The 20,405-nt window shown below is 35.4% G+C and overlaps 4 protein-coding genes across 5 annotated transcripts; 3 read left to right on the forward strand and 1 right to left on the reverse strand.

Annotated features, from left to right (window-relative positions):
* Positions 9,284 to 11,702, forward strand: LOC107641649 (haloacid dehalogenase-like hydrolase domain-containing protein Sgpp). The gene is made up of 5 exons (XM_016345130.2): positions 9,284 to 9,482; positions 10,301 to 10,415; positions 10,596 to 10,747; positions 10,832 to 11,093; positions 11,193 to 11,702. The coding sequence occupies exons 1-5, from the start codon at positions 9,463 to 9,465 to the stop codon at positions 11,373 to 11,375; spliced, it is 732 nt and encodes a 243-aa protein (XP_016200616.1). The 5' UTR covers positions 9,284 to 9,462; the 3' UTR covers positions 11,376 to 11,702.
* Positions 12,519 to 15,209, forward strand: LOC107642628 (haloacid dehalogenase-like hydrolase domain-containing protein Sgpp). 2 transcript variants are annotated; one of them, XM_016346038.2, is made up of 6 exons: positions 12,519 to 12,819; positions 13,482 to 13,596; positions 13,876 to 14,027; positions 14,113 to 14,374; positions 14,493 to 14,533; positions 14,721 to 15,209. In XM_016346038.2, the coding sequence occupies exons 1-6, from the start codon at positions 12,647 to 12,649 to the stop codon at positions 14,854 to 14,856; spliced, it is 879 nt and encodes a 292-aa protein (XP_016201524.1). In that variant the 5' UTR covers positions 12,519 to 12,646; the 3' UTR covers positions 14,857 to 15,209. The 2 variants fall into 2 exon arrangements, with proteins under 2 accessions (XP_016201524.1, XP_016201525.1); XM_016346039.2 differs by having other exon boundaries at positions 12,536 to 13,189.
* LOC107642627 (phosphoacetylglucosamine mutase) lies at positions 15,116 to 18,599 on the reverse strand. Its single transcript, XM_016346037.2, has 8 exons — positions 18,166 to 18,599; positions 17,892 to 18,011; positions 17,667 to 17,809; positions 17,294 to 17,545; positions 16,450 to 16,862; positions 16,184 to 16,359; positions 15,731 to 15,827; positions 15,116 to 15,580 (listed from the first exon to the last, which is right to left on the reverse strand). Exons 1-8 carry the CDS (start codon positions 18,487 to 18,489, stop codon positions 15,438 to 15,440), a joined length of 1,668 nt encoding a protein of 555 aa, XP_016201523.1. The 5' UTR covers positions 18,490 to 18,599; the 3' UTR covers positions 15,116 to 15,437.
* On the forward strand, positions 19,006 to 19,980 carry LOC107641650. The gene is made up of 2 exons (XM_016345131.2): positions 19,006 to 19,427; positions 19,957 to 19,980. Exon 1 carries the CDS (start codon positions 19,109 to 19,111, stop codon positions 19,421 to 19,423), a length of 315 nt encoding a protein of 104 aa, XP_016200617.1. The 5' UTR covers positions 19,006 to 19,108; the 3' UTR covers positions 19,424 to 19,427; positions 19,957 to 19,980.

A 20,405-nucleotide genomic window follows, 5' to 3' on the forward strand; every position in this document is an offset into this window, starting at 1 on the left:
AGGAGCCACGTCCCCCCCCCCTCTCCCGAAGACGACGTCCACAGCCTCCATGAAGGAGTCTCCGATCCAGAGCGTCATCATCACCGTGTCCACCCACGCCCTCGATTGGCCCTCAGCTAGTCCTCACTAGGGCTGGAAGTGAGTCAAGTCAGCTCATGAGCTTGGAATTGAGCTCATAAATTAAACGAGTCAAGCTTGAGTTTGGATAAGTTCAGCTCGTTAGCTCGTGAGCTGGCTCGATTATATATATATATTTAATTATTTAAAATTTTATATTATTTTTTATATATAATTTTTATGTAAGACATAAATAAAAAATTTTATAATTTATTGATATAGCATTATAAATTATGTTCCAATTATTTGAGTCAGCTTGTGAGCTCGAGCCAACTCGTGAGCTTTCGGTGAGCCGAGCTTGAGCTTAAGAAATAAGCTCGTTTGTGAATGAGTCGAGTTGTGAGCCTAGCTCGACTCACTTGCAGCCCTAGTCCCCATCCATGTGATTTATTTGCCGTGAAAAGTGCAGAAAAAACCCTTCGTTGCCAATTGCAACGACAAGATAACGCTGCTTGCGTCCGTTTTCAATATTTTTTTCCATTATCGGATGGTTTTTTGAGAGGCATTCAAATGTTTATGGGTTAAGATGGAACCGAATGTTTCTTTGAGACTCATTTGTATGTTTCTTTTGTACTTCAGTGGATGTTTCTTTTCGACTCATTTGGATGTTTTTTTTTTTGCATTGGGAGATATTTCTTTTCTAGGGCCTTGTAAAGGCTCAGTTTGCAGGTCTGGCAGTTAGCTGCGATCAATATCGAGCGTTTGGCGGCGTGGCATGGAGAACCGTACCGTGCGCGCTGCGATGATCAGGATTGGATGCTAAACTAAATGGTGACGCAACGGCAGGGGAGAGGTGCTGCACAAAGAACCGCTCGTGTTGGAGCGAACACGATTGGATGCGGAGAGAAACGACGCAGCGGAAAAAACAATTGGGGGAAGACGTGATAGCGGGCGACGATGATAAATACCAAAGAGATTATGTAGCGTCGCTAGTGGGAGAAGTCGCTCTACAGGTTGGTCTTTTCGCTGGGCGCGTGTAATCTTAATTTTTAGAATTAAAAAAAGAGTCCCGCTAGGGAGACAATGAGGTATCTATACAATATGTATAATGGGCTGTTTATATGGCTCAAATTAAATTAAAAATGACAATGAATCCCATTTACCCTAATTCCTATCGTTAAATCAAATTACCCCCAATTTACCATTGTTGACCATCCATTACCCTAACCCTCAAACACGTCACTGTCGCTGATCACCAGCCCCCTTCGCCGCGTCATTGTTGTTGGTCACCAACCCCTCCTCCGTGCACCCGCCTTTCTCACGACCCGCATCAGCTCCGACGAGAACTGCGTCGGCGACCCTTGTTCGCTGCCATACACCATCACTGGCAGCATCCACATCGCACCGTCGGCGTTGAACCACCAGACCGGTGCCTTGTTGCCCGACCTTGCACATTCGTCACCGCCGACCCGCCTAGCATCGCCCAGTCTTCGCGCTTGTGCCGTGGCTGGAAGCATCTCCGTGCCACTGTTCGCAGCTGAGGATCCGCGCCTTGTGTCGCCGCCTGCCGTGGACCATTCACCGGGACCAGCACGAACATCATAACCAGACTGTCGCCGACCATCCATGGTAAGTGGGTTAGTTTCTTAATTCCGTAATTCATTATTGCTGTTGCATCTTGTTCTAGAGACAGATTATGTTGCTGGGATGGTTGATTCTACATGGTGAAAATGCAATAGGTGCAGTTTTAGTATATTGGAGCATGTGGGATGAGAAATTGGTTGAGATTGTTGCAATTGATTTAACTTTAGTGGGAATGGTTTTAAATTTTCGGTATTCTAGTTTAGATAGCAGGAAATTTTTTTCTCTGCCCGTGTGGACTTTTGCATGTAATGTGACGTAAACTAGTTGACCATTGTCAATGTTTGGTGACCCTTATTGGATGGTTACTTTAGTAGGGTATTGGATGGTTGGTCTGTATGATAGATCCTTTGCTTATTGAATTGGATGGTTACTTCAGTACGTAATCAGATGGTTGGTTTTCATAGTCGATTTTATGCTTGCTTGAACAAGATTTTCCTCTTAAGTAAAGATGGTTACTATAGGAACATTTTCATGATTGATTTTGATGATCGTGGATGCTAGTTTGATGATCGTGAATGCTATTTTGAAGGCTTCTTTGAATCAGTTGATGGTTGCATAGTTTTTTTTTTCCTTTTTCGTGGTTTGCTTATGTTAGGTAAACAAATGTATGTATGATGCTCAAACCAGGTTATGGTCTGAGATAGTAAGTACCGATTTTTACTGAAATGGATGGCTAATTTATTATCTATTCGGATGGCTGTTTCTAGCTGTAAAAACTGCTTTATGTGGCTCCCATGTTGTTGCATTGTATGAAAATAATTTACCTTGATGGTTGTTGTGGTTGTAGCAACTCAAACCGGGTTTTTTTTTTTTTTTCAACTTTGAAGGATTCAAACTTGATCATGATATTGAAACAACTGCTTGGCTTAATTGTTTGCTATTTTCATATAAGCTGATTTGGTAAAGTTGGATAATTTAGTGATTTAGCCCAGTTTTGGATTAGGTGTAAGGGTCTCTCTCTTTTGTTGTTATTATTATTTTAGCTTTTCTTTTGATCGGTTATTTTAATTAAAAAAAAACTTGTTTGATTTTCTGGGCTTATTGATTTATGTTATTTATAATGAATTGTGATCATATTTTGTATCATGGCCTTAATATAATGAAGATGAAAATGATGAATGGAATGAGATATTTAGATGAAACAATTATGGTGGTGATTGGTTTCTGTGATGATCAGTTTTTCTTGGACTGACATAAGAACGGTGTTTTGGGAAAGAAAAGAAAATCACTTGTGTTTAATATGCATCCTCTTCTCCTAGTTCAAGACGTAATTTTTAAGGAACGTGTAAGAGAATTTTTCTTGGCGGCTTGTCCTACGCTTGTTCAAAACTTAAGATATGCAACACAGCATTTGAATTAATTCTTCAGTTGATTTTCTTAAGCTGTCAGATTTTGAGTCTGCAGAATGTATTTAGAATTATCTAATGAATTAAAGAAATAAAGACTATCATATACATCAAGTTCAGCTTCCATTTTTTTTGTTGGAAAACCATGCACATATTTCTAATTTAATCTTCTTCTTGTTCCATTCAAAAAGTAAAAGCATGCTCCTTTTTTTTATTATTATTTTTGCTCTAATCTCTGTGATAGTAAATCATTCACTGAATAAGGTTCACCCGGTTCATTTTTCTTGTATATGATAGCTTTCTTTTTGGGGAAGGGAAAAAAGGTTTTTTCCTTTTTACTATTGAGTTGCTGAGTTCTGTATGGCTTTTTTTTCCAACTCTGGAAAGAAGAGTTAGAAGCTACCATAACACTATATAAAGCCTTTCTAACTATTATGTTTTTTGGTCCGTTTTTTTTTTTATTTTCCTTGCTTGCTACACTAATGCTTAGATTTTGAAAAGTTGTAATTGATGTTCCATTTTTATTTAGTTTGAAGAAGTTCAAGCTAGATGTTCACTATCACACATACGACTTACTTTAATTTTTATTATGAACGTATCACATAAAGAGATTAATTTTCTTATATTTGGTATTAAATAAGTTTATTTAATTATAGAACATTTGGTCTCTAGAGCGTACTCCGAACTTGGATATTCATTCCTAGATCGACATGGTACGGATGGTTACTTCAATAAATACTTGGATGGTTGAGTTATATTTATTACCCTGCTGTTTAAGTGTGCCATGTTGTTGCTTTGTGTGAATCTAATTTACCTTTATGTTTGTTGTGTTTATAATTGGAGGAGTCGGTCTCTCAGACCACTTAAATTCTTGCTGTGGAAGTCCTTTCTCTTAATGGTTCTTATGATTATTTTTTGTATTAGCATCTGTAATGACTATAAGGTTTTTTACTCATGTTCTTATAATCTTCCTTTGTTGGTTACAAACTAAATAGAAACTTGCATTGGATTTCAGAGGAACTAGCACGAGGACGTTGATACAACATGCCGAAGATTTACTAAATGGGAGGAAGAACAAAGGGAGGAAGAAGTAGCGTAATAAGGTTTAACTATTGTGAATTTAATTACCTTAAGTTATATAAATTACTTACCGCTTAGAGTGTTGGGGATTTATTTATGATACTTTTGGAGGACTTGTTTCCAGTGGATACCTTTTTTCTTTTAAACTTCTGTGAATCTGTTGGTGTACAGTTGTTCAGGCATGACACACCCTCCGAGTGAGTCAAAATGACCATCTATTTTGTTTATGAAAGTAACCATCCAGTTACATACTGAACCGAACACCCGGTTTGTTATGTCTTAGAACAGGGATATCTCTTTCGTATTTTCAGATTTGACTTGAATCTGTTATGATTTTGGACAACATGATCAGTGTTCATGACACAATATCCAATGATTCCTTTGGAATGCATGCTACAGGTAGTATGAGTTGAATAACACAAAGAATAACCATTCACAAATACTGTGAAAGTGAACATCCAATATCATATAGAAACGAACATCCAACATAAATGTGTAAAAATAACAATGTAATTATTTTCTAAAACGACCAGCTACATACCAAAAGACCATGTTAAATAACAATCTGAAACTTGTAACAAATTGGATAACCATGATAATCAGATCCAGCATCACCATCAAGCATCAAATAAAACTAAGAACCCAAGAATAACCATCCACGTTCATAACAAAAGTGAACATCCGATCACGTACAAAAATGAACATCCAATGTATTTCAAATAAAGATAACTATGTATTCTATCTAAAATGATCCGCTACGTACCGAATGACTAGTTAGTATAGCATAAAGTAATTTGTAACAAATTTACTAACCTTACTTGTAAGATAAAGAATAACTATCATGTCTGATCATATATATATATATATATATATATATATAATTCATTGAAATAAATCAATTATAGATTCTTGCAACAACTGCATACAAACCTGAAAACTATATCTTTATAACATAATCCACCATCTTCATCTATCCTTGATAATAAATGAATACGAATCGAAACTATATATACATCGAGATGAAAAATAAACGCAAGCACACCTATGTCCAACATATTCTAACTTTTGCCAAACGAGGTTAACAAAGACAAAAAAGATTGTTACAATCACCTAAACTAAACAACAACAAAATAAAATGTAACTAATTAGCATGATCATGTTCTCTCTTTCATCTTGGATCAATTGTTATGTCAAATACCTTCTCTTGAGGTGGCTCTCTATTCTGCTAGTTTGGTATTAAATTCTTTGGCTGCACCTTTTTTGTATCATTGCTAGGTTTTTTACCTAAGAAATGGCTAGCAAAGTAGCACTGAAACATAGGATCAATACATACATGCTTAACCTAGTCTGGCAAAGTAGCACTGAAAAGAAGTGTCTAAACTTTGCTAACATCTTGTACCTTACTTGTAAAAATCAAGGACCATTGTTATACTAAAAAAAAAAGGAAGCTACAGAGTAAAAAATCAAACACTGGCATGGAACATCAGTGGCCTCAAATAATTTATAAATTATAGATTTAAAAAAATGAAATTTGGCCAAAGTGGCAAAAACCAAACCAAATACTTAGAATTAGTTCCACATCTTCAACAAAACCCATTATGAGCATCTCATTAGCCTCATCAAGGACATGGAACTTTAGCTGGCTCAGATCAATATTTTCCCTCTCTTTATGATCCTATATAAAATCAACAATAGCCATTAAATAGACTGAAGCTTCAATTATCAACATTGGCAATATGTATGAATCATATTGCAAAAATGAAAAACCATTATATGAAACCAACAAATATTATAAAGGCAATACCTTCACGCGACCTGGAGTGCCAACAACAATGTCAACGCCTCTCCTAAGCTTACTCTCCTGAGTCTGGTATGGAGCCCCACCATATATAAACAGCAAGAACTCAATCCCATTGCACCACCATAAACTTCAAAATCAGAATACACCTAATCAAAGAACATCTGAAACCTAGGTGTCAAACAAACATACAATATAGAGTAGAACGATAGCTTTATATTGACCTTTTGTAGTCTAAGAGGGGGACGAAGAAAAGCGTCGCGATCAGGCGGAGGGAACGATGGCGTTAGATTCGTTGACGGCAGACCACAAACAATGCAAAGAAGACACGGCGTTCAGAGATTAGTATCGTGCAACACAGGTCCACACGGGCGTGCGGATGTCCAGCGGCCAGGCGATGGCGACGGGGAGCTCCTAGTCGACGACTGACGCTCGACGGTAGCACGAGGGAGGCACGTGGGACGATGGCAGCAGCGAACACCAAGCTTGAAGGAACACTCCAATCGTGCGGGAAGACCGGTTGGGTAGCGCTGACTGCTCAGGTTGCAGCAGATTTCATGGAGGTTGGTTCTCCAGTGCCGGCGGTGGGCTCTCTTTGGTGGCTTCTTGGTCAAATTGGGGGAGGGGGTTTCTGCTAGGTCAGCAGGAGAGGGAGGATTAGATGAAGAAAGTAACAACAAAGGGAGAATCCTAATTTCATTCGAATTTAAAATTTGAAATAAATAATAATTAATTACTTTAATTATTATTTGATTTTAATTACAAAATTATCTTCATTGTACACATTGTAGAACAATTATATTGGCTTCTCATACTTTTCCTTAAAAAAATAGGATGATTTTAAAAAAGGAAAAGTATAGGGGCCAGCAACTTTGTTAAATTTTGGCTAGCATGTAACCAGCAAAGAAAAATGAGCCATTGGATGAAATCTCACATCATTAAAACCATCATTGATGACTATTTGATGGCTACAAATCACAAAAATTGTTGGCCCCTAACATTCCTCTTTAAAAAATTCAAGTTGATTGAACGCTCAATTGGATTTCTAGACTTTTTTATTATTATTATTATTATTATTATTATTATTATTATTATTATTATTATTATTATTATTATTATTATTATTAGCAAGACCACTTTTTTAAAAACTTCCCCCTTTCAGCCCATCAGAAACATTGCCCATCTATTTTTCATTTTATTTTTAATTTCAGTTTTAGTTTTGAAGCCTTGAAGAGTAATGAAATGGACTTTGGGCCCATAAGTCATAAACTTATTTTCTTGAATAAATACTCGAATTAATTCTTAAAGAATTTATGATCGAACATTTCGGTACATGATAAATTTTTATTCTAAAAAAACCTTTAAAAATTATTTTTGTCAAATAGAATGATTCTTGCATTATTTTAAAGAGAGATTAATTTTATTTTAAATATTTTTTTGAAGACCTATTCATATTCTGACCTACAATCAAAGCCGAAAACAAAATGAATAAGCCAAATTCTACAAAATCCAACAAGAGTCCCAAAGATTTATTTTACCAAGTTACCTGATTCATTCGGACTGTGAATTTTGTAGCAAAAAATGCCTCTTAACTACACTAACCTACATGTCTATAAACTCCCTCATTATTTAAAAGGTGGGATAATAATAATTTTTTAAACATGAGAAAGTAACTTCTCACTATTATAGTTGGAACAGTTTTGGAGTGATGCTCAAGCTATCACTTCATTATGTATAAATTTTCTATTTAATACAAGTATTTTTCAATTTTAGTTCATTTAAATTTGCTTAAAATTTTCGAATTTCATGTTTAGGCCAAAATCATATTGATTTTAGATAATTCTCATAACATGACCTATTTTTTTATAATAAAATTTGTTAGGAATTTATTTGTCAAAGATACGTACATACATATAAAAAATTGATTCAAAGACCAATATGACTAATGAGAGTAATTCTCAAAGATTCTTAAAGAATAAAAATTTGTTAGAATTTAAAGCACCTGACCTAAAATTTTTCAGAATCAAATTAAACTTACTCTATTTTCTTCTTCGGCTCCACAAAGAGGGAGGAACTTCAACTGTTCCACGACAATTTGTAAATATATACATAAAAAAAAAATATTATGTAAATTAAAAAAAAAAAAGTGGGCAACTTGAGTTTGATGTGTAGAAGAGGTAGCTAGGTGTATAATTGACCACAAGGTTCACAAAAAGGTTGACCACACATGGATTGATGGGACAGCCTTCTGCTTTGAAAAAGGTAGAGAAAAATTGCTAAAATTAACAAAGGTGGTAGCGAATTGAAATTCTACTTCCGGAGGATTAAATAAATTACTTTTCTGCGGAACAAAATATTTAAAATGAGTATAGTTTAGATTAATTATAGGATAAAATCGGTATAATTAATTGAATTAAATTGTATTAGTTTAGCCAATGAGTTATAGCTCAAATGATATAGTCTCTCCATACTCAATTAAGAAGTTGCGGGTTCGAGTCTCCTATTTTTGATTAAAAAAAATTGTATGGAAGAAATTTGAATTTATTTTTTTAATTTAATCTTATTCAAATTATTATAATTTAGATTAGATCGATTCATATCTTATCTAATAGTGTTCATAAATCGGATCTAATATGTAAATACATCATATTTATTTTCGATTTGTAAGTCCATCATTAATTCTGTACATTTATAGGATCGAATTACAAATTTTATGTAGATATTTGTAGATTTGTAAATCCATAAAAAATAAATAAAAATATAAATAGTGTAAATATTATTAATTTTTTATTAAATTTATTAATTTTTTGTTAATTTTCTCTTGAATTTTATTATTATTGTTTTTTAATTTTTTTTTTTTAATTTTTGTAGATATACTCGATATCTACTTTGATATACAAATATATGCATTTAATTTTTGTAGATATACTCGATATCTACTTTGATATACAAATATATGCATCATATCGAATCTAATCCCAAAAACTATAAATATTGGACCTGATGATTTTAATGCGTATTGGATCGAGGTGTTCCAAATTAAAATTTTGGCTATCTAATTGGATCCCATCTGATCTATCAATACATCTAATATTATCCAATTTTTTTCACAAATTGAATTATTTCTAGTCTAAATATTAAAATTTTAAAATTTTTTAAACAAAAATATGTAATCAAATAATAATATAAAATAATTGAGCAGTCACCAAAAAACAATAAATAAATGATTGAGCATCAAACTTGGGGCTTCTTTTGCTACACTTGATTTTGCAAACCAATTAGCAATTTAAGTTAGTGGAATATAACAAATTCTTAATATATATTTAAAAAATTGAGAAAATATAAGCTTGAGCATGAATATAAAAAATAAAATAAAATAAGTGTAGAGCATCTCTGCCATGCGATTTTGATTCTCTTGGCAGATTCCAATTAACATTCTTCTTCTTCTTCTTCTTCTTCTTCTTCTTCTCATTGATCCGTTCCCGTTTTTTCTCACTTCCAACAAACTTTTCTATTGCCTTTCTGATTCTTACAACCATGACCGTCTCCTCTGAAAGGTAACATTTTTCATTCCAACGTTTCATTTGCAACCTTGTTGATCAGTTCATTTGTTCCACAATTCGTGGAATCGGGTATCTGTGTTAATCTCTTCATTCTTTTATTGTTTGTGCGCTTCTGCTTCTGAAGTTGCTCAAGATTTCACCTTTTTTTAATGTTACATGTTTATGCTTCCTCAATGTAGAGTTTCTATACGAAAGTCGAAAGTTAATCCCTTTTCGTGTTCATTTATTGATTAAATCACTCTATATTTTCATTAATGAGAAATTGTTCTCCTTGCATGCAAATCAATAAATAAAATAAAATAAAAATGATAAATTGTGAATTGCTGCCACTGCTCTGTTTATTTGTAGCTGAGATCAAGTTCATATAGAACAAAAGGGAGAGGATGTGGTTCAAGTTGTGCACACATAATTGATTATTATTTACTATTTAGCTTTGTTTTGTGTTTTGGAATTGATTACCAAGTTCATTTTTTTTGCTGATAAAATTAATTTTGAGCCACAAGGATGAAGCAAGGAGATTTGATTTATGTTTTTTCATAAATCCCAAGTTGATGAATCTCCTATATTATTGAAGATGTTGCCAATTTAAGGAATCTGCAATGAATAACTATTCTTTGCCATTTATGATGAAGGATCTGTCAACAGTTTTTTATGTAGCAATCTTTTTCATAAAGTGTGACAATGCTATCTTCTTGTTAATTTTTAGGGGATGGCATGCATATAGAAATGTCAAAGTATATGCTAAAAATCTTAATAGTTAATATAGACTATAAACTTATCTTGCCACACTTGTCTGTCTTATTCTGTGGCAGCAAGAATTCTCTCACCCAACTAGCTCCACTTGAGGCAGTGCTCTTTGATATAGATGGAACTCTCTGTGACTCTGATCCACTCCACTACTACGCATTCCGTGAAATGCTCAAAGAGGTAGCATTTGATTTCTTGATAGAAAATATTTAGGGGAGAAAAATACTTAGAACATAGAGACTGTATAGTTTTCTAATTGAATATTACTTTTATCATCATCATATTATAAATTATACATACACCTTGACAAAACAAATCACAAATTTTAGAAAAACCAACAGAAACTATTGTGGTTTTCAGATTGGTTTCAATGGAGGTGTTCCTATAACAGAGGAATTTTTCATTGAGACTGTTGCCGGCAAGCACAATGATGATATTGCCTTGGCTCTCTTTCCTGGTGATCTTGAACGAGGCTTAAAGTTTGTAGATGACAAGGAAGACATGTTCCGGAAGTATATACTCTGCTAATCTAAGTTTCCTTCTCATTGTTGTTTGTTTTAAAATTCATAATATAATTCACTTGATGGACTGTACAGATTGGCAAAAGAGCAAGTAAAGCCATTGAATGGCCTTGATAAAGTGAGGGAATGGATTGAAAGTCGTGGGCTGAAAAGAGCGGCAGTGACCAATGCTCCAAGAGCTAATGCAGAACTCATGATCTCATTGCTTGGTCTCTCAGACTTTTTTCATGCTGTCATTATTGGTGGAGAATGTGAACATGCCAAGCCTCATCCAGACCCCTACTTGAAAGGTCTTGAAGCTCTGAAAGCATCAAAGGATCACTCATTTGTATTTGAGGTCTGCAATGTTTTTTTGCCCTTAACTAATTGGGAGAAGACTTTATTGCTGTTATTGAATCTAAATGATAATGACACAAATTCTGTTTTGTTATCATAGGATTCTGTTTCTGGGATCAAAGCTGGAGTGGCAGCTGGGATGCCTGTTGTAGGTTTAGCTACTCGAAACCCGGAGCATCTACTGATGGAAGCAAAGCCTGCCTTTCTGATTAAGGATTATGCAGACCCAAAATTGTGGGAAGCTTTGGAAGAACTTGACAAGGCTGGTACTAAAAAAGTATGAAGAGTACAACTGAAAGAATATATTGGTAAATTCAAGTAGCTGGTTTGATCTAATAAGCTCACATGATTACCTCTATAATTTTGTTTAGAGGGCAATGTTGCATGGCTGGAAGTTATTGATCCAAAAACAATCAATCTCTCATTTTTTCAGTTTATAATCATACTCACTTTAAAAGATGACAGTCCAATATTATAGTACTAGTTTCTCATTCTTGCTTTGGAACAGAGAGCAAACACTTGTCTTCTATTTATATTTTGTAATTTCATTGGCCACGAATAAGTGGGATAGCCCAAGATTGCATACAATACAAACAAACAAATTCTCCTAGATTTCTCAAAATATAGTTTAGATTTCTCACAATCTTTTTACCGTTTTCTGCCTGCTTTTTGCCTTGGTTTTTGATCAAACAGAATTTAGAAGTTGGTATATTTTGTCTAGTGTGAAGACAAACATAATAAAGTAACATGGACAAAATATATATAAATTCTTCTGCTTCTTAACTAAGTCCAAAATTTTAATGGGGGCACTTATTGCCTAATGCCTATACTGTATGTTTGAATCAGTCTCTGGAATATATCAGTTTTCCTTAAACAGAGAAACATACATCCATATCAAGAAAATGAGTAAATGACCACATATTATCGCAGGGTTTACATTTTAGATAAAATTAGTGTAAATAAATTGGATCTAAATCTTTTTTTTCTTGTTCAACATTACTGTTTTAAAGATCCCATTGGAAAGAGAAATGAGGAAAATTCTAGCGGGTAAGACTGTAAGAGGATATGAATAACTATAAACCTTGTTTCTTTCCTCCTTTTTAATATGATGATGATATATTCAGTGTTCTCATATGGTAATAGTTATTTATTATACAATGTATAGGTTATTTCTATAGGTAAAATATATTTTTGTAATTTAAAGAAGGAAGTGCAGAGCATCACTTCTCCCAGTTAATTATTCTCTCCGTCATATTCAATTATTCATAACCAACTTGGGTTGGTCGAGTGGTCAGTTTACTCGTCTGCTTAAGCAAGTGTTGGGAGTTCGAACTCCGCCTTGTGCATGCAGCAACTCATTGGCCAGTGGCAGACGCGACGGATTATTCCTTAACCTAATAATAAAAATCGTAATAATTATAGAAAAAAATACAATTGATCACACATCAAAATTAAACTCTTAAATGAACTCAAAATCAAATTCATTTCAAATTACACATCTGTCCCTAACAGTTTCCCCCTTCCAGCTTCGGTGCTCCACCTCTGCCACGTCACATGGCTGGTGCCGCTTGCACTCTCCATCTCCGGCTCCTCTTACCGCCTTGCGTTCAAACTGATTCTCCGAGTAACCTTTACTATTCATCATCCTCTTCCATTCCATTTGTTTTATCGATCAACAGAACCAACTGCCCAAGACCCAATTCTCGTTCAGGTCACCTTTGCTGCAGGTAACAAATTCATCATCCTCCCACAGTATGATTTTCTATTTCATTTGCCTCCATATCTCATATAACCATGTTTTTTGAACTATTTTCCTGGTTATAAATTCTGGGTGTGTGTCAAAATTACTACTTTGTTTTCTTTCTGGGGTCCAATCATGTTCCTGTGAATGAGGTTGTATGGCTTTTGTCGTACAAGGAGAGTTTGGTAAATTAAAGAGTGGGTCCATTATGGACCCAAAAATGTGTTGCACCACTTAAAACGTGCCCTTTCCGCTTCTTATGCAACACTTTCTCAGTATTCCACACAACACTAGCCAAACTTTTCTTTCGCCATTCTGTGAACCATGACGACTTCTTCTCATACCTGCGTCGAAAGGTAAGGTTTCTCCTAAGCCATTGAATTGCTTCTTGAAGATCTAGCTGGTTTTGTCATCTGCAGTGAAGCAGGTTCTGCTTCATGCTTTGATTATTAGTATTTAGTTAAGTATCCTTTAATTTTATACTTGCTTTAAACTTGTTTAACTGCTAAGATGCAGAGAATAATGGCAGTTTGGGACATGACAAATTTTATCATAGAAACTTTATGAATGTAGGCATATGTAGATTCAACCCAATTTTATGGTTTATCACACTTTGTCATGTAGTTATTTCCTTCATTTTTGTGGCAGCAAGGGTTCTCTTGCTAGACTAGCTCCCCTTGAGGCAGTGCTCTTTGATGTAGATGGAACTCTCTGTGACTCTGATCTACTCCATTACTATGCTTTCCGCGAAATGCTCCAAGAGGTAGTGTGTTTGTTTTTGCTGGGTGAGTTTGGTATGGAGTGAAAATTGGGGTAGAAATTTTCAATCTTTGAATATTTGATTTGTGTTTTTTTTTATCTCTCAATTTCGTCTCCATACAAAAATCAAGATTAGTAGAACATTCTAGGCAAAAATATTTATTAAATGGAGAGAACATTGGGTTTCAACTGAATGTTCCATTTAGCATATTTCGAGTCACCCTGAAAAAACACATGATCAATAGCTATTATAAAATCTGACAGAAACTTTGGTGGTTGTCAGATTGGTTACAATGGAGGTACTCCTATAACAGAGGAATTCTATAGTGAGAATATTTCTGGCACACACGACGAGGATGCTGCCTTGTTTCTCTTTCCTGACGACCGGGAACGGGGTTTGAAGTTCGTAGAAGATAAGGAAGCCATGTTCCGGAAGTAAATCTTACTTTCTTTCTTTCTTTTCCCCTTGTAGTTTTTCAAAGCTTAAAATGATTATTTATTCCCTTGATGGATTATACAGATTGGCAAAAGATCAACTAAAGCCTTTAAATGGCCTTGATAAAGTGATTAAATGGGTTGAAGATCGTAGCTTGAAGCGCGCTGCAGTGACCAATGCTCCAAGACCGAATGCAGAGCTCATGATCTCAAAGCTTGGCCTCTCAGATTTCTTTGATGCTGTCATTATCGGTAGCGAATGTGAACATGGCAAGCCTCATCCAGATCCCTACCTTAAAGGTCTTGAAGCTCTCAAAGCATCAAAGGATCACACATTTATATTTGAGGTCTGCATTCTTCTATGCCATAATGATTTTTAAACTGTTCTTTACCTAAATGTTATTGGATTGTGGTATCAATAATTCTGCTTCTGCATTTGATTTTCATTCTACTTTGTTGTCATAGGATTCTGTCTCAGGGATCAAAGCTGGAGTGGCTGCTGGGATGCCTGTGGATCACACATTTATATTTGAGGTCTGCATTCTTCTATGCCATAATGATTTTTAAACTGTTCTTTACCTAAATGTTATTGGATTGTGGTATCAATAATTCAACTTCTGCATTTGACTTTCATTCTATTTTGTTGTCATAAGATTCTGTCTCACGGATCAAAGCTAGAGTGGCTGCTGAGAGGCTTGTTATTGGTATAACCAACTGGAATGCAGAGCATTTACTGATGGAAGCAAAGCCTACCTTTCTGATTAAGGATTATGATGATCCAAAACTGTGGGCAGCTTTGGATGAACTTGACAAGGCTGGTGCTCGTTGAGTATGAATTACTTGTGCAAGTAGCACATTTGAATTCTGTTCAAGGGGCGATATTACAAATTTACAATAATACATAGTCCATAACCAATGTTGCTTTTAAGGAGAAAGCAAACACTTATTAAGGTTATATTCTGGTAGCATTGTGTACTATCATTGGCCATGAATATGCTGGTGAACCCATATTTGCAAATACAAATTCATGAAGTATCTTATGAATAATTTACAATTCTCTTAAGTAATTAGATAGACTATAGTTACGATTTTCATAATCTCTTCAACAATCATCTTTGTACTGAAACTGTCAAATAAGCTTAATGTTGCTAATCTATGTGATCAATTCAGCCGGTTCTAATATATCGGAATAGAATTTTTTTTTCCAAAACCAAAGGATTGAAAAATCAGATCTAACATGTCCATGTATCCATGTAAGATAGTGGATAATCATTTGAACTAGAGTCATCTCAGCAATTGGTAAAATGCTCTATAAAGTAAAATGCTTAAGAATTTTTTTCTCTTCAAGATTACAAAACTTTGAAAAGCCAAGCTGTTTTGTATATATGATCGATGCTGAGAATAGGCATGTCAACCCAAGAATTGGTCCACAAGTTTAGCCACGGAGTTGGCTAGGCTATCTGCTGCTTCTTGTGAAGATGCCTCGGCATATACACGAACAACATCCTCCGTGCCAGATGGTCGCACAAAGCATCGACCTTGAGAATACTTTCCTATAAACACACAAGAAAAAGGAAAATGATGACAAAGCTGCAATACTGCAATACATTGGTAAGGGAAGTCTTGACAGGTTTCACTTGTTTCAAACAAACATATCATGGCCAAAAAATAAAAAAGAAAAAGAGAGGAAGCAAAGAAGATACCGGTTTCGTTGTTGATTGCTTCTTGTAGACCAGGGGGACTCACAACTACAGTTTCTGCGTTTGTTGTAATCACTGTAGTCCTATCAGCAACTTTGACCTGGGGTTTTAAGTAAAAAACCAATGCATCATTTCAGAATTTAAAGAAGCAACTAGTATTACACACAAAAATAAGCACATGTAAATCCCTTGATTACAAGGCAATTACCTGCAATAACAATAGTAAAAAAAGAAATGAAGAAAAATTATGATGTTTAAGTTGAATAAGTAACTTCAAAACCAAGGTGAGAGGTGAAGTTTTGTGACCAAAGCATAGCCACCTGACTCCAAATGCTAGCAGTCAACACAATAATACGGCATAATTTGGACCTAATACATGTCAAAGGAAAACCTTCAAGCTATCTAATTTTAGACAACTCTGAGATCAAATAGTTTGTCATTCTAATTATCACTAACCTTAAGCTGCCTGCTGGGCAAATCATGATAAAGTTCATTCCATCTGTGTATGGACCATCCCATGTGCTGCAATATGACTTCCACCAAGAGCACTCCACTCAAGGCATCTCCAACTGCTTGGTTGATCAACCTACTGGTAGCCAATAATCTCAAAGCCGCCTTTTCTGCATCTGAACCTGAAACAAACACCAAAAATATTTCATTTTTGTTTTGCAGATTAATCTCAAAAGCAAAGTGAGAGAATGACAAGAACTACTGAATTAAACCTTTAGATTTTGCAGAGAGCTCATTTGTAGTGGCCTCTAACCACCCTACGAAAGATTCAGAAAATAGGACAGTTCCATGGCCATTTGCCTCAAAATATATGCCAATATCAAATTCAGCAGCTTTTTCATGCAAGTATTTTACTCCAGTTGGAGTCAAATTGATTTCAAGTCCCAACTGTTTAAGGTAATTAGTAGATGCTCCATTTGCATAAGCGGTCTGCACTATACCAAGACGAGCTTGGTGGTTGTTCTTTGTGCCTTCTTTCTCATTAAGAATGCTTAGTTGCTCTTGAATAAACAAGGCAAACAGAGAAAGTATCTTATCCCCATCAACAAGATCAATTGCTCCACTGCTTTCTGGATGTACAGTAAAATAAACAAGTCTATCAGCATCTCCATCCAAGCTAGCACACCTGCAAACTAGAACTAACTCCATTAGTAATTACCATCATAAATAACATCAAAATAGCAATGCTCAAAGGAATCCATCCATTACATCAAATGATAGGGCCAGGTAAATATCAATTTTTATTTTATTATCATAAGAATAATTTTAAGGATTATGTAAACCAACTTTTATTTTATTTTATTTTTATCAATTCCAGGGTACAAATTTATAATTTTCAATAAAATGAATATCTTCCCTTTAAAACTTTGATTAACTTGCAGTAAATATCCTGATTGATTAAATTATTTGTAATCTCTAACTAGAAACATTATGCTATCTGTTTTAATGAAGGAAAAAAAATTGAGAGCGGCCAATATACACTTCATATCATATTGTTATGAAAAATCGAGCAGCATGCCATAGCAACTTCACTTTTAGCTTAATGAACAGACCGACCTTATCCCAGCATCACTGGAACCAAAGCCATGTGGAGCAACCTTCTCTTTCTGCACATAATCAGCGCCAACTCCTTCATTCAGTACGCCTCCATCTTCACTGCTATTCCGAACCTCAATAATCAAACCATTCAACAATTTCTCTAGAACTTTTAGTTTCAGTCCACCTACACCATTAGCTCCATCCACAACCAATTTGTCATTCGTCCCATCGAACTTGCTCCTTTCACTTGGAATCAAATCCATTAAGCACCTGATCCAATCACACAATGATCCTAAAAGGATGTGATCAGTGATGATCATAATCACAATATGTCGAAGGAACAACAAGAGCAACATCCATCATAGCAATACTTGGACGAGATTGGACTAACCTGAATGAGCTCGAAAGCTGTTCAACGTAATCCTGCTCTGAGGCCTTCATGCCCTTATTCCTAGCCCGAACCATCCAATGTAACTGAGGAGTTGTCAAAATCCCCAAGTCCATTGCAACCGCTCTAACAATCGACGCGACACCCTTCAATTTTATCCAGTTATACATGATTTAAACAACAGAAACAGAACACAATAAGCTCAGCATTTACTTAAGGAAACCATACTTCTTTAGCAGCTTCAAGCAAAGCTTCTCCGCTAGGTCTGGTGTCTCTCCCCAAAAGTATTTCAGCATGCTTAACTCCATCAAACTGAATACCCTCTTTCTTGACAAATTCATTTATCAACTGTGGGCAATATCAATATGGAACCATATTAAATTGAACTACTTTTCTTTTAAACTTACATAGACTTCACCATTTTTTATTGGTTTTTTTCTTTACAAAAAAATAAACTTTATATATTACTTCAAAAATAAAAAAGAGAGAAATTTGTGCGAACCCGGATCAGTTCTTGTGGAGAAGGAGCATTGGCGAGGGCATCAGCGAAGGGTTCCCAATGCTGAGAAAGCATTCCTCCGTTGGGGTCAGCGATTTTGACGCCGTTGTCGGAGACTTTGTTGTGGGAAGCAGTGATCATGACGCCGATCACCGACTGCGTCTTCAGCGATCTGAGAGCCGCCAAAATTCCGACCCTGTAAACCGTCGATTGGAGCAGCGATGCATCGGCCCTGAACCCAGCTGTGCCGTACGACAGCTTCACTCCTTGTGGTGGCAAGAAGCGAGAGGAAGATTCGAGAATCAGAGACTGTTGTTGTTCGTTCATGGCCGGAGGTGTATGAATTACGACTCTGCTCCTGGATCCGCTGAATCTGCCACCACTGAAACCACTGTATCTTGCTTAAGCTGGAGTTTAACCAACGACGTAAAATCATTAAGAAATGAATGCTTTTTGTTTTTTAAATTTTGACAGTAATAAATTAACTTTAAATCTTTAAAGAAAAAAAAAAATATCAATTAAGAATAGTAATGTGTGGCAGTGTGGACATATATGTATGAATAAATAGTGAAAAATTAGCTAATGAATTATAACTCAATTGACATAATTTCTCTTTATTAATCTAAGAGATGACGAATTCGTTAAATATTTGTTATTTTTGAATTTTTATATAATATTTATCAACTGTTCTCTTAGATTGTTAAACTGAAAATTAGGTTACTCACTAATATAAATTAAAATTATTAGCCGTAAAACTTTTCTGAAATTGATATTTCAGGATCAAAGTTAATCATAAAAAACTAAAATAAAAAAACGTTTCTATAATTTAATTTGATGGATAATCCAAGACAGTGGCATAATCAAGTATATATCTATCTCCAAATCCCTAACAATAGCACTCCGATATTCCCGACACAGAAAAAGCTCGAGCCTTGAACCTTGAGCTATGGGTTTGTTATCATGGTGGAAGGGCAAAAAGTCAGAACCCGAACCACCAAACTCCAACTCTTCTTCTTCGGTTCAGCTGAAAGCCAATGGTGCAGCTAAACCCACCGAGGTTCCCGGCATGAACGGCGCCGTCGAGGTCCCTCGCCCTCCAGACGCCACCGTTTCGATTTTCGAGTTCGGTTCGGTGGCCGCCACCAACGACAGGGTCACCCTCGCTGGCTACTGCCCCGTCTCCGAAGAGCTCGAGCCCTGCCGATGGGAGTTCCTCCCCGCCGTTGAATCCAACGCGCCGCAGTTTCGCGTTGTCTTCTGACACCGTAAGCTCGAAAAAAGATTGAGAATTTATGTGATTTTTGGTGTGAGAGGTTCTGCTTCAAACGAAATTTAGCTCCTTTCAATGTTTGAATTTCAGTATTCCTAATTGTTGTTCTTTTTAACTGTGACTATGAATGAACTATGTACTTTGCATTATTCAGTATCACTCTGTAGATTCTGATTCTGAGACAATTTTTGACTTTGTACAGTATATCTTAGATTCTTAGTTGACTTGGGCGTGCTATGTGTTAATCTTTTCCTAATTAATGTGTAATGCAATGGTTATGTGATATGGTTGTGTGCAAAGAACAAATTATTGTGCTTTTTTAAATGGGGTTATGTGGTTTGGTTGTGTACAAAGAACAAAGGATTGTGCTTTTTTAAATGGGGAATACAATTGATGTGAATCCTGATGTCAATAATTAGAATTGTTCATCCATTTAGAGGCTCTAATCTGTGGTGTTTTGGGTTGTGGAGGTCCTACTCTTTTCATACTGCATTTTCTGAATGTTACTTGGAAATGTTTTGCAGAATGCAGAATAGAGAAGAAAGTGAGAAAGGGCAGGATTAAGCATATGTTCTGAGTTGTTTGCTCATGCTCACGTCTTTCCGACGTGATTGCTGTGGTCAGAAAATTCTGTTTTTGTTAGTGATTTTCTTAGTTTAGAGACTTAAGAGAGATTTGCTACCATGGGCAAATGAATCCTTGGTTGTACTAACATTCATATGATCGGTCCTCTTGAACCCTTTGGTGGCTATTGTGAATGCTGTTTAGTTTCAGAATTTGCACTTAATTAGAGTATGTTTGGAAACTTTAATGAGATGGAATTGAATTGAATTCTAGAAAGAATTGATTTGCAATTCAATTCTCACACCACTTCTTAAATTTGGAATAAAAAGAATTAAATGGAAAAGGAATGGTTAAAATATATGTAATATTACTATGTTACCCTGAATAAGAGGGAAGGGAGAAAAGAAAA

The sequence above is a fragment of the Arachis ipaensis genome, chromosome B05 (genome assembly GCF_000816755.2).
Source record: "Arachis ipaensis cultivar K30076 chromosome B05, Araip1.1, whole genome shotgun sequence".
NCBI classification, from domain to species: domain Eukaryota; kingdom Viridiplantae; phylum Streptophyta; class Magnoliopsida; order Fabales; family Fabaceae; genus Arachis; species Arachis ipaensis.

Excerpts from the sequence above, each read along its gene's own strand:
- LOC107642627 (XM_016346037.2), bottom strand. The coding sequence starts at position 18,489 with ATGAACGAACAACAACAGTCTCTGATTCTCGAATCTTCCTCTCGCTTC. Across the intron at positions 16,360-16,449 it reads GCTCTCTGCAAAATCTAAAG|GTTCAGATGCAGAAAAGGCG; the intron begins GTTTAATTCAGT and ends TGTTTGTTTCAG. Across the intron at positions 15,581-15,730 it reads AGCAATCAACAACGAAACCG|GAAAGTATTCTCAAGGTCGA; the intron begins GTATCTTCTTTG and ends GTGTGTTTATAG.
- LOC107642628 (XM_016346038.2), top strand. The coding sequence starts at position 12,647 with ATGGCTGGTGCCGCTTGCACTCTCCATCTCCGGCTCCTCTTACCGCCT. Across the intron at positions 14,028-14,112 it reads AAGGAAGCCATGTTCCGGAA|ATTGGCAAAAGATCAACTAA; the intron begins GTAAATCTTACT and ends TGGATTATACAG. Across the intron at positions 14,534-14,720 it reads GCTGGAGTGGCTGCTGGGAT|GCTTGTTATTGGTATAACCA; the intron begins GCCTGTGGATCA and ends GGCTGCTGAGAG.
- LOC107641649 (XM_016345130.2), top strand. The coding sequence starts at position 9,463 with ATGACCGTCTCCTCTGAAAG. Across the intron at positions 10,416-10,595 it reads TCCGTGAAATGCTCAAAGAG|ATTGGTTTCAATGGAGGTGT; the intron begins GTAGCATTTGAT and ends TGTGGTTTTCAG. Across the intron at positions 10,748-10,831 it reads AAGGAAGACATGTTCCGGAA|ATTGGCAAAAGAGCAAGTAA; the intron begins GTATATACTCTG and ends TGGACTGTACAG.
- LOC107641650 (XM_016345131.2), top strand. The coding sequence starts at position 19,109 with ATGGGTTTGTTATCATGGTGGAAGGGCAAAAAGTCAGAACCCGAACCA.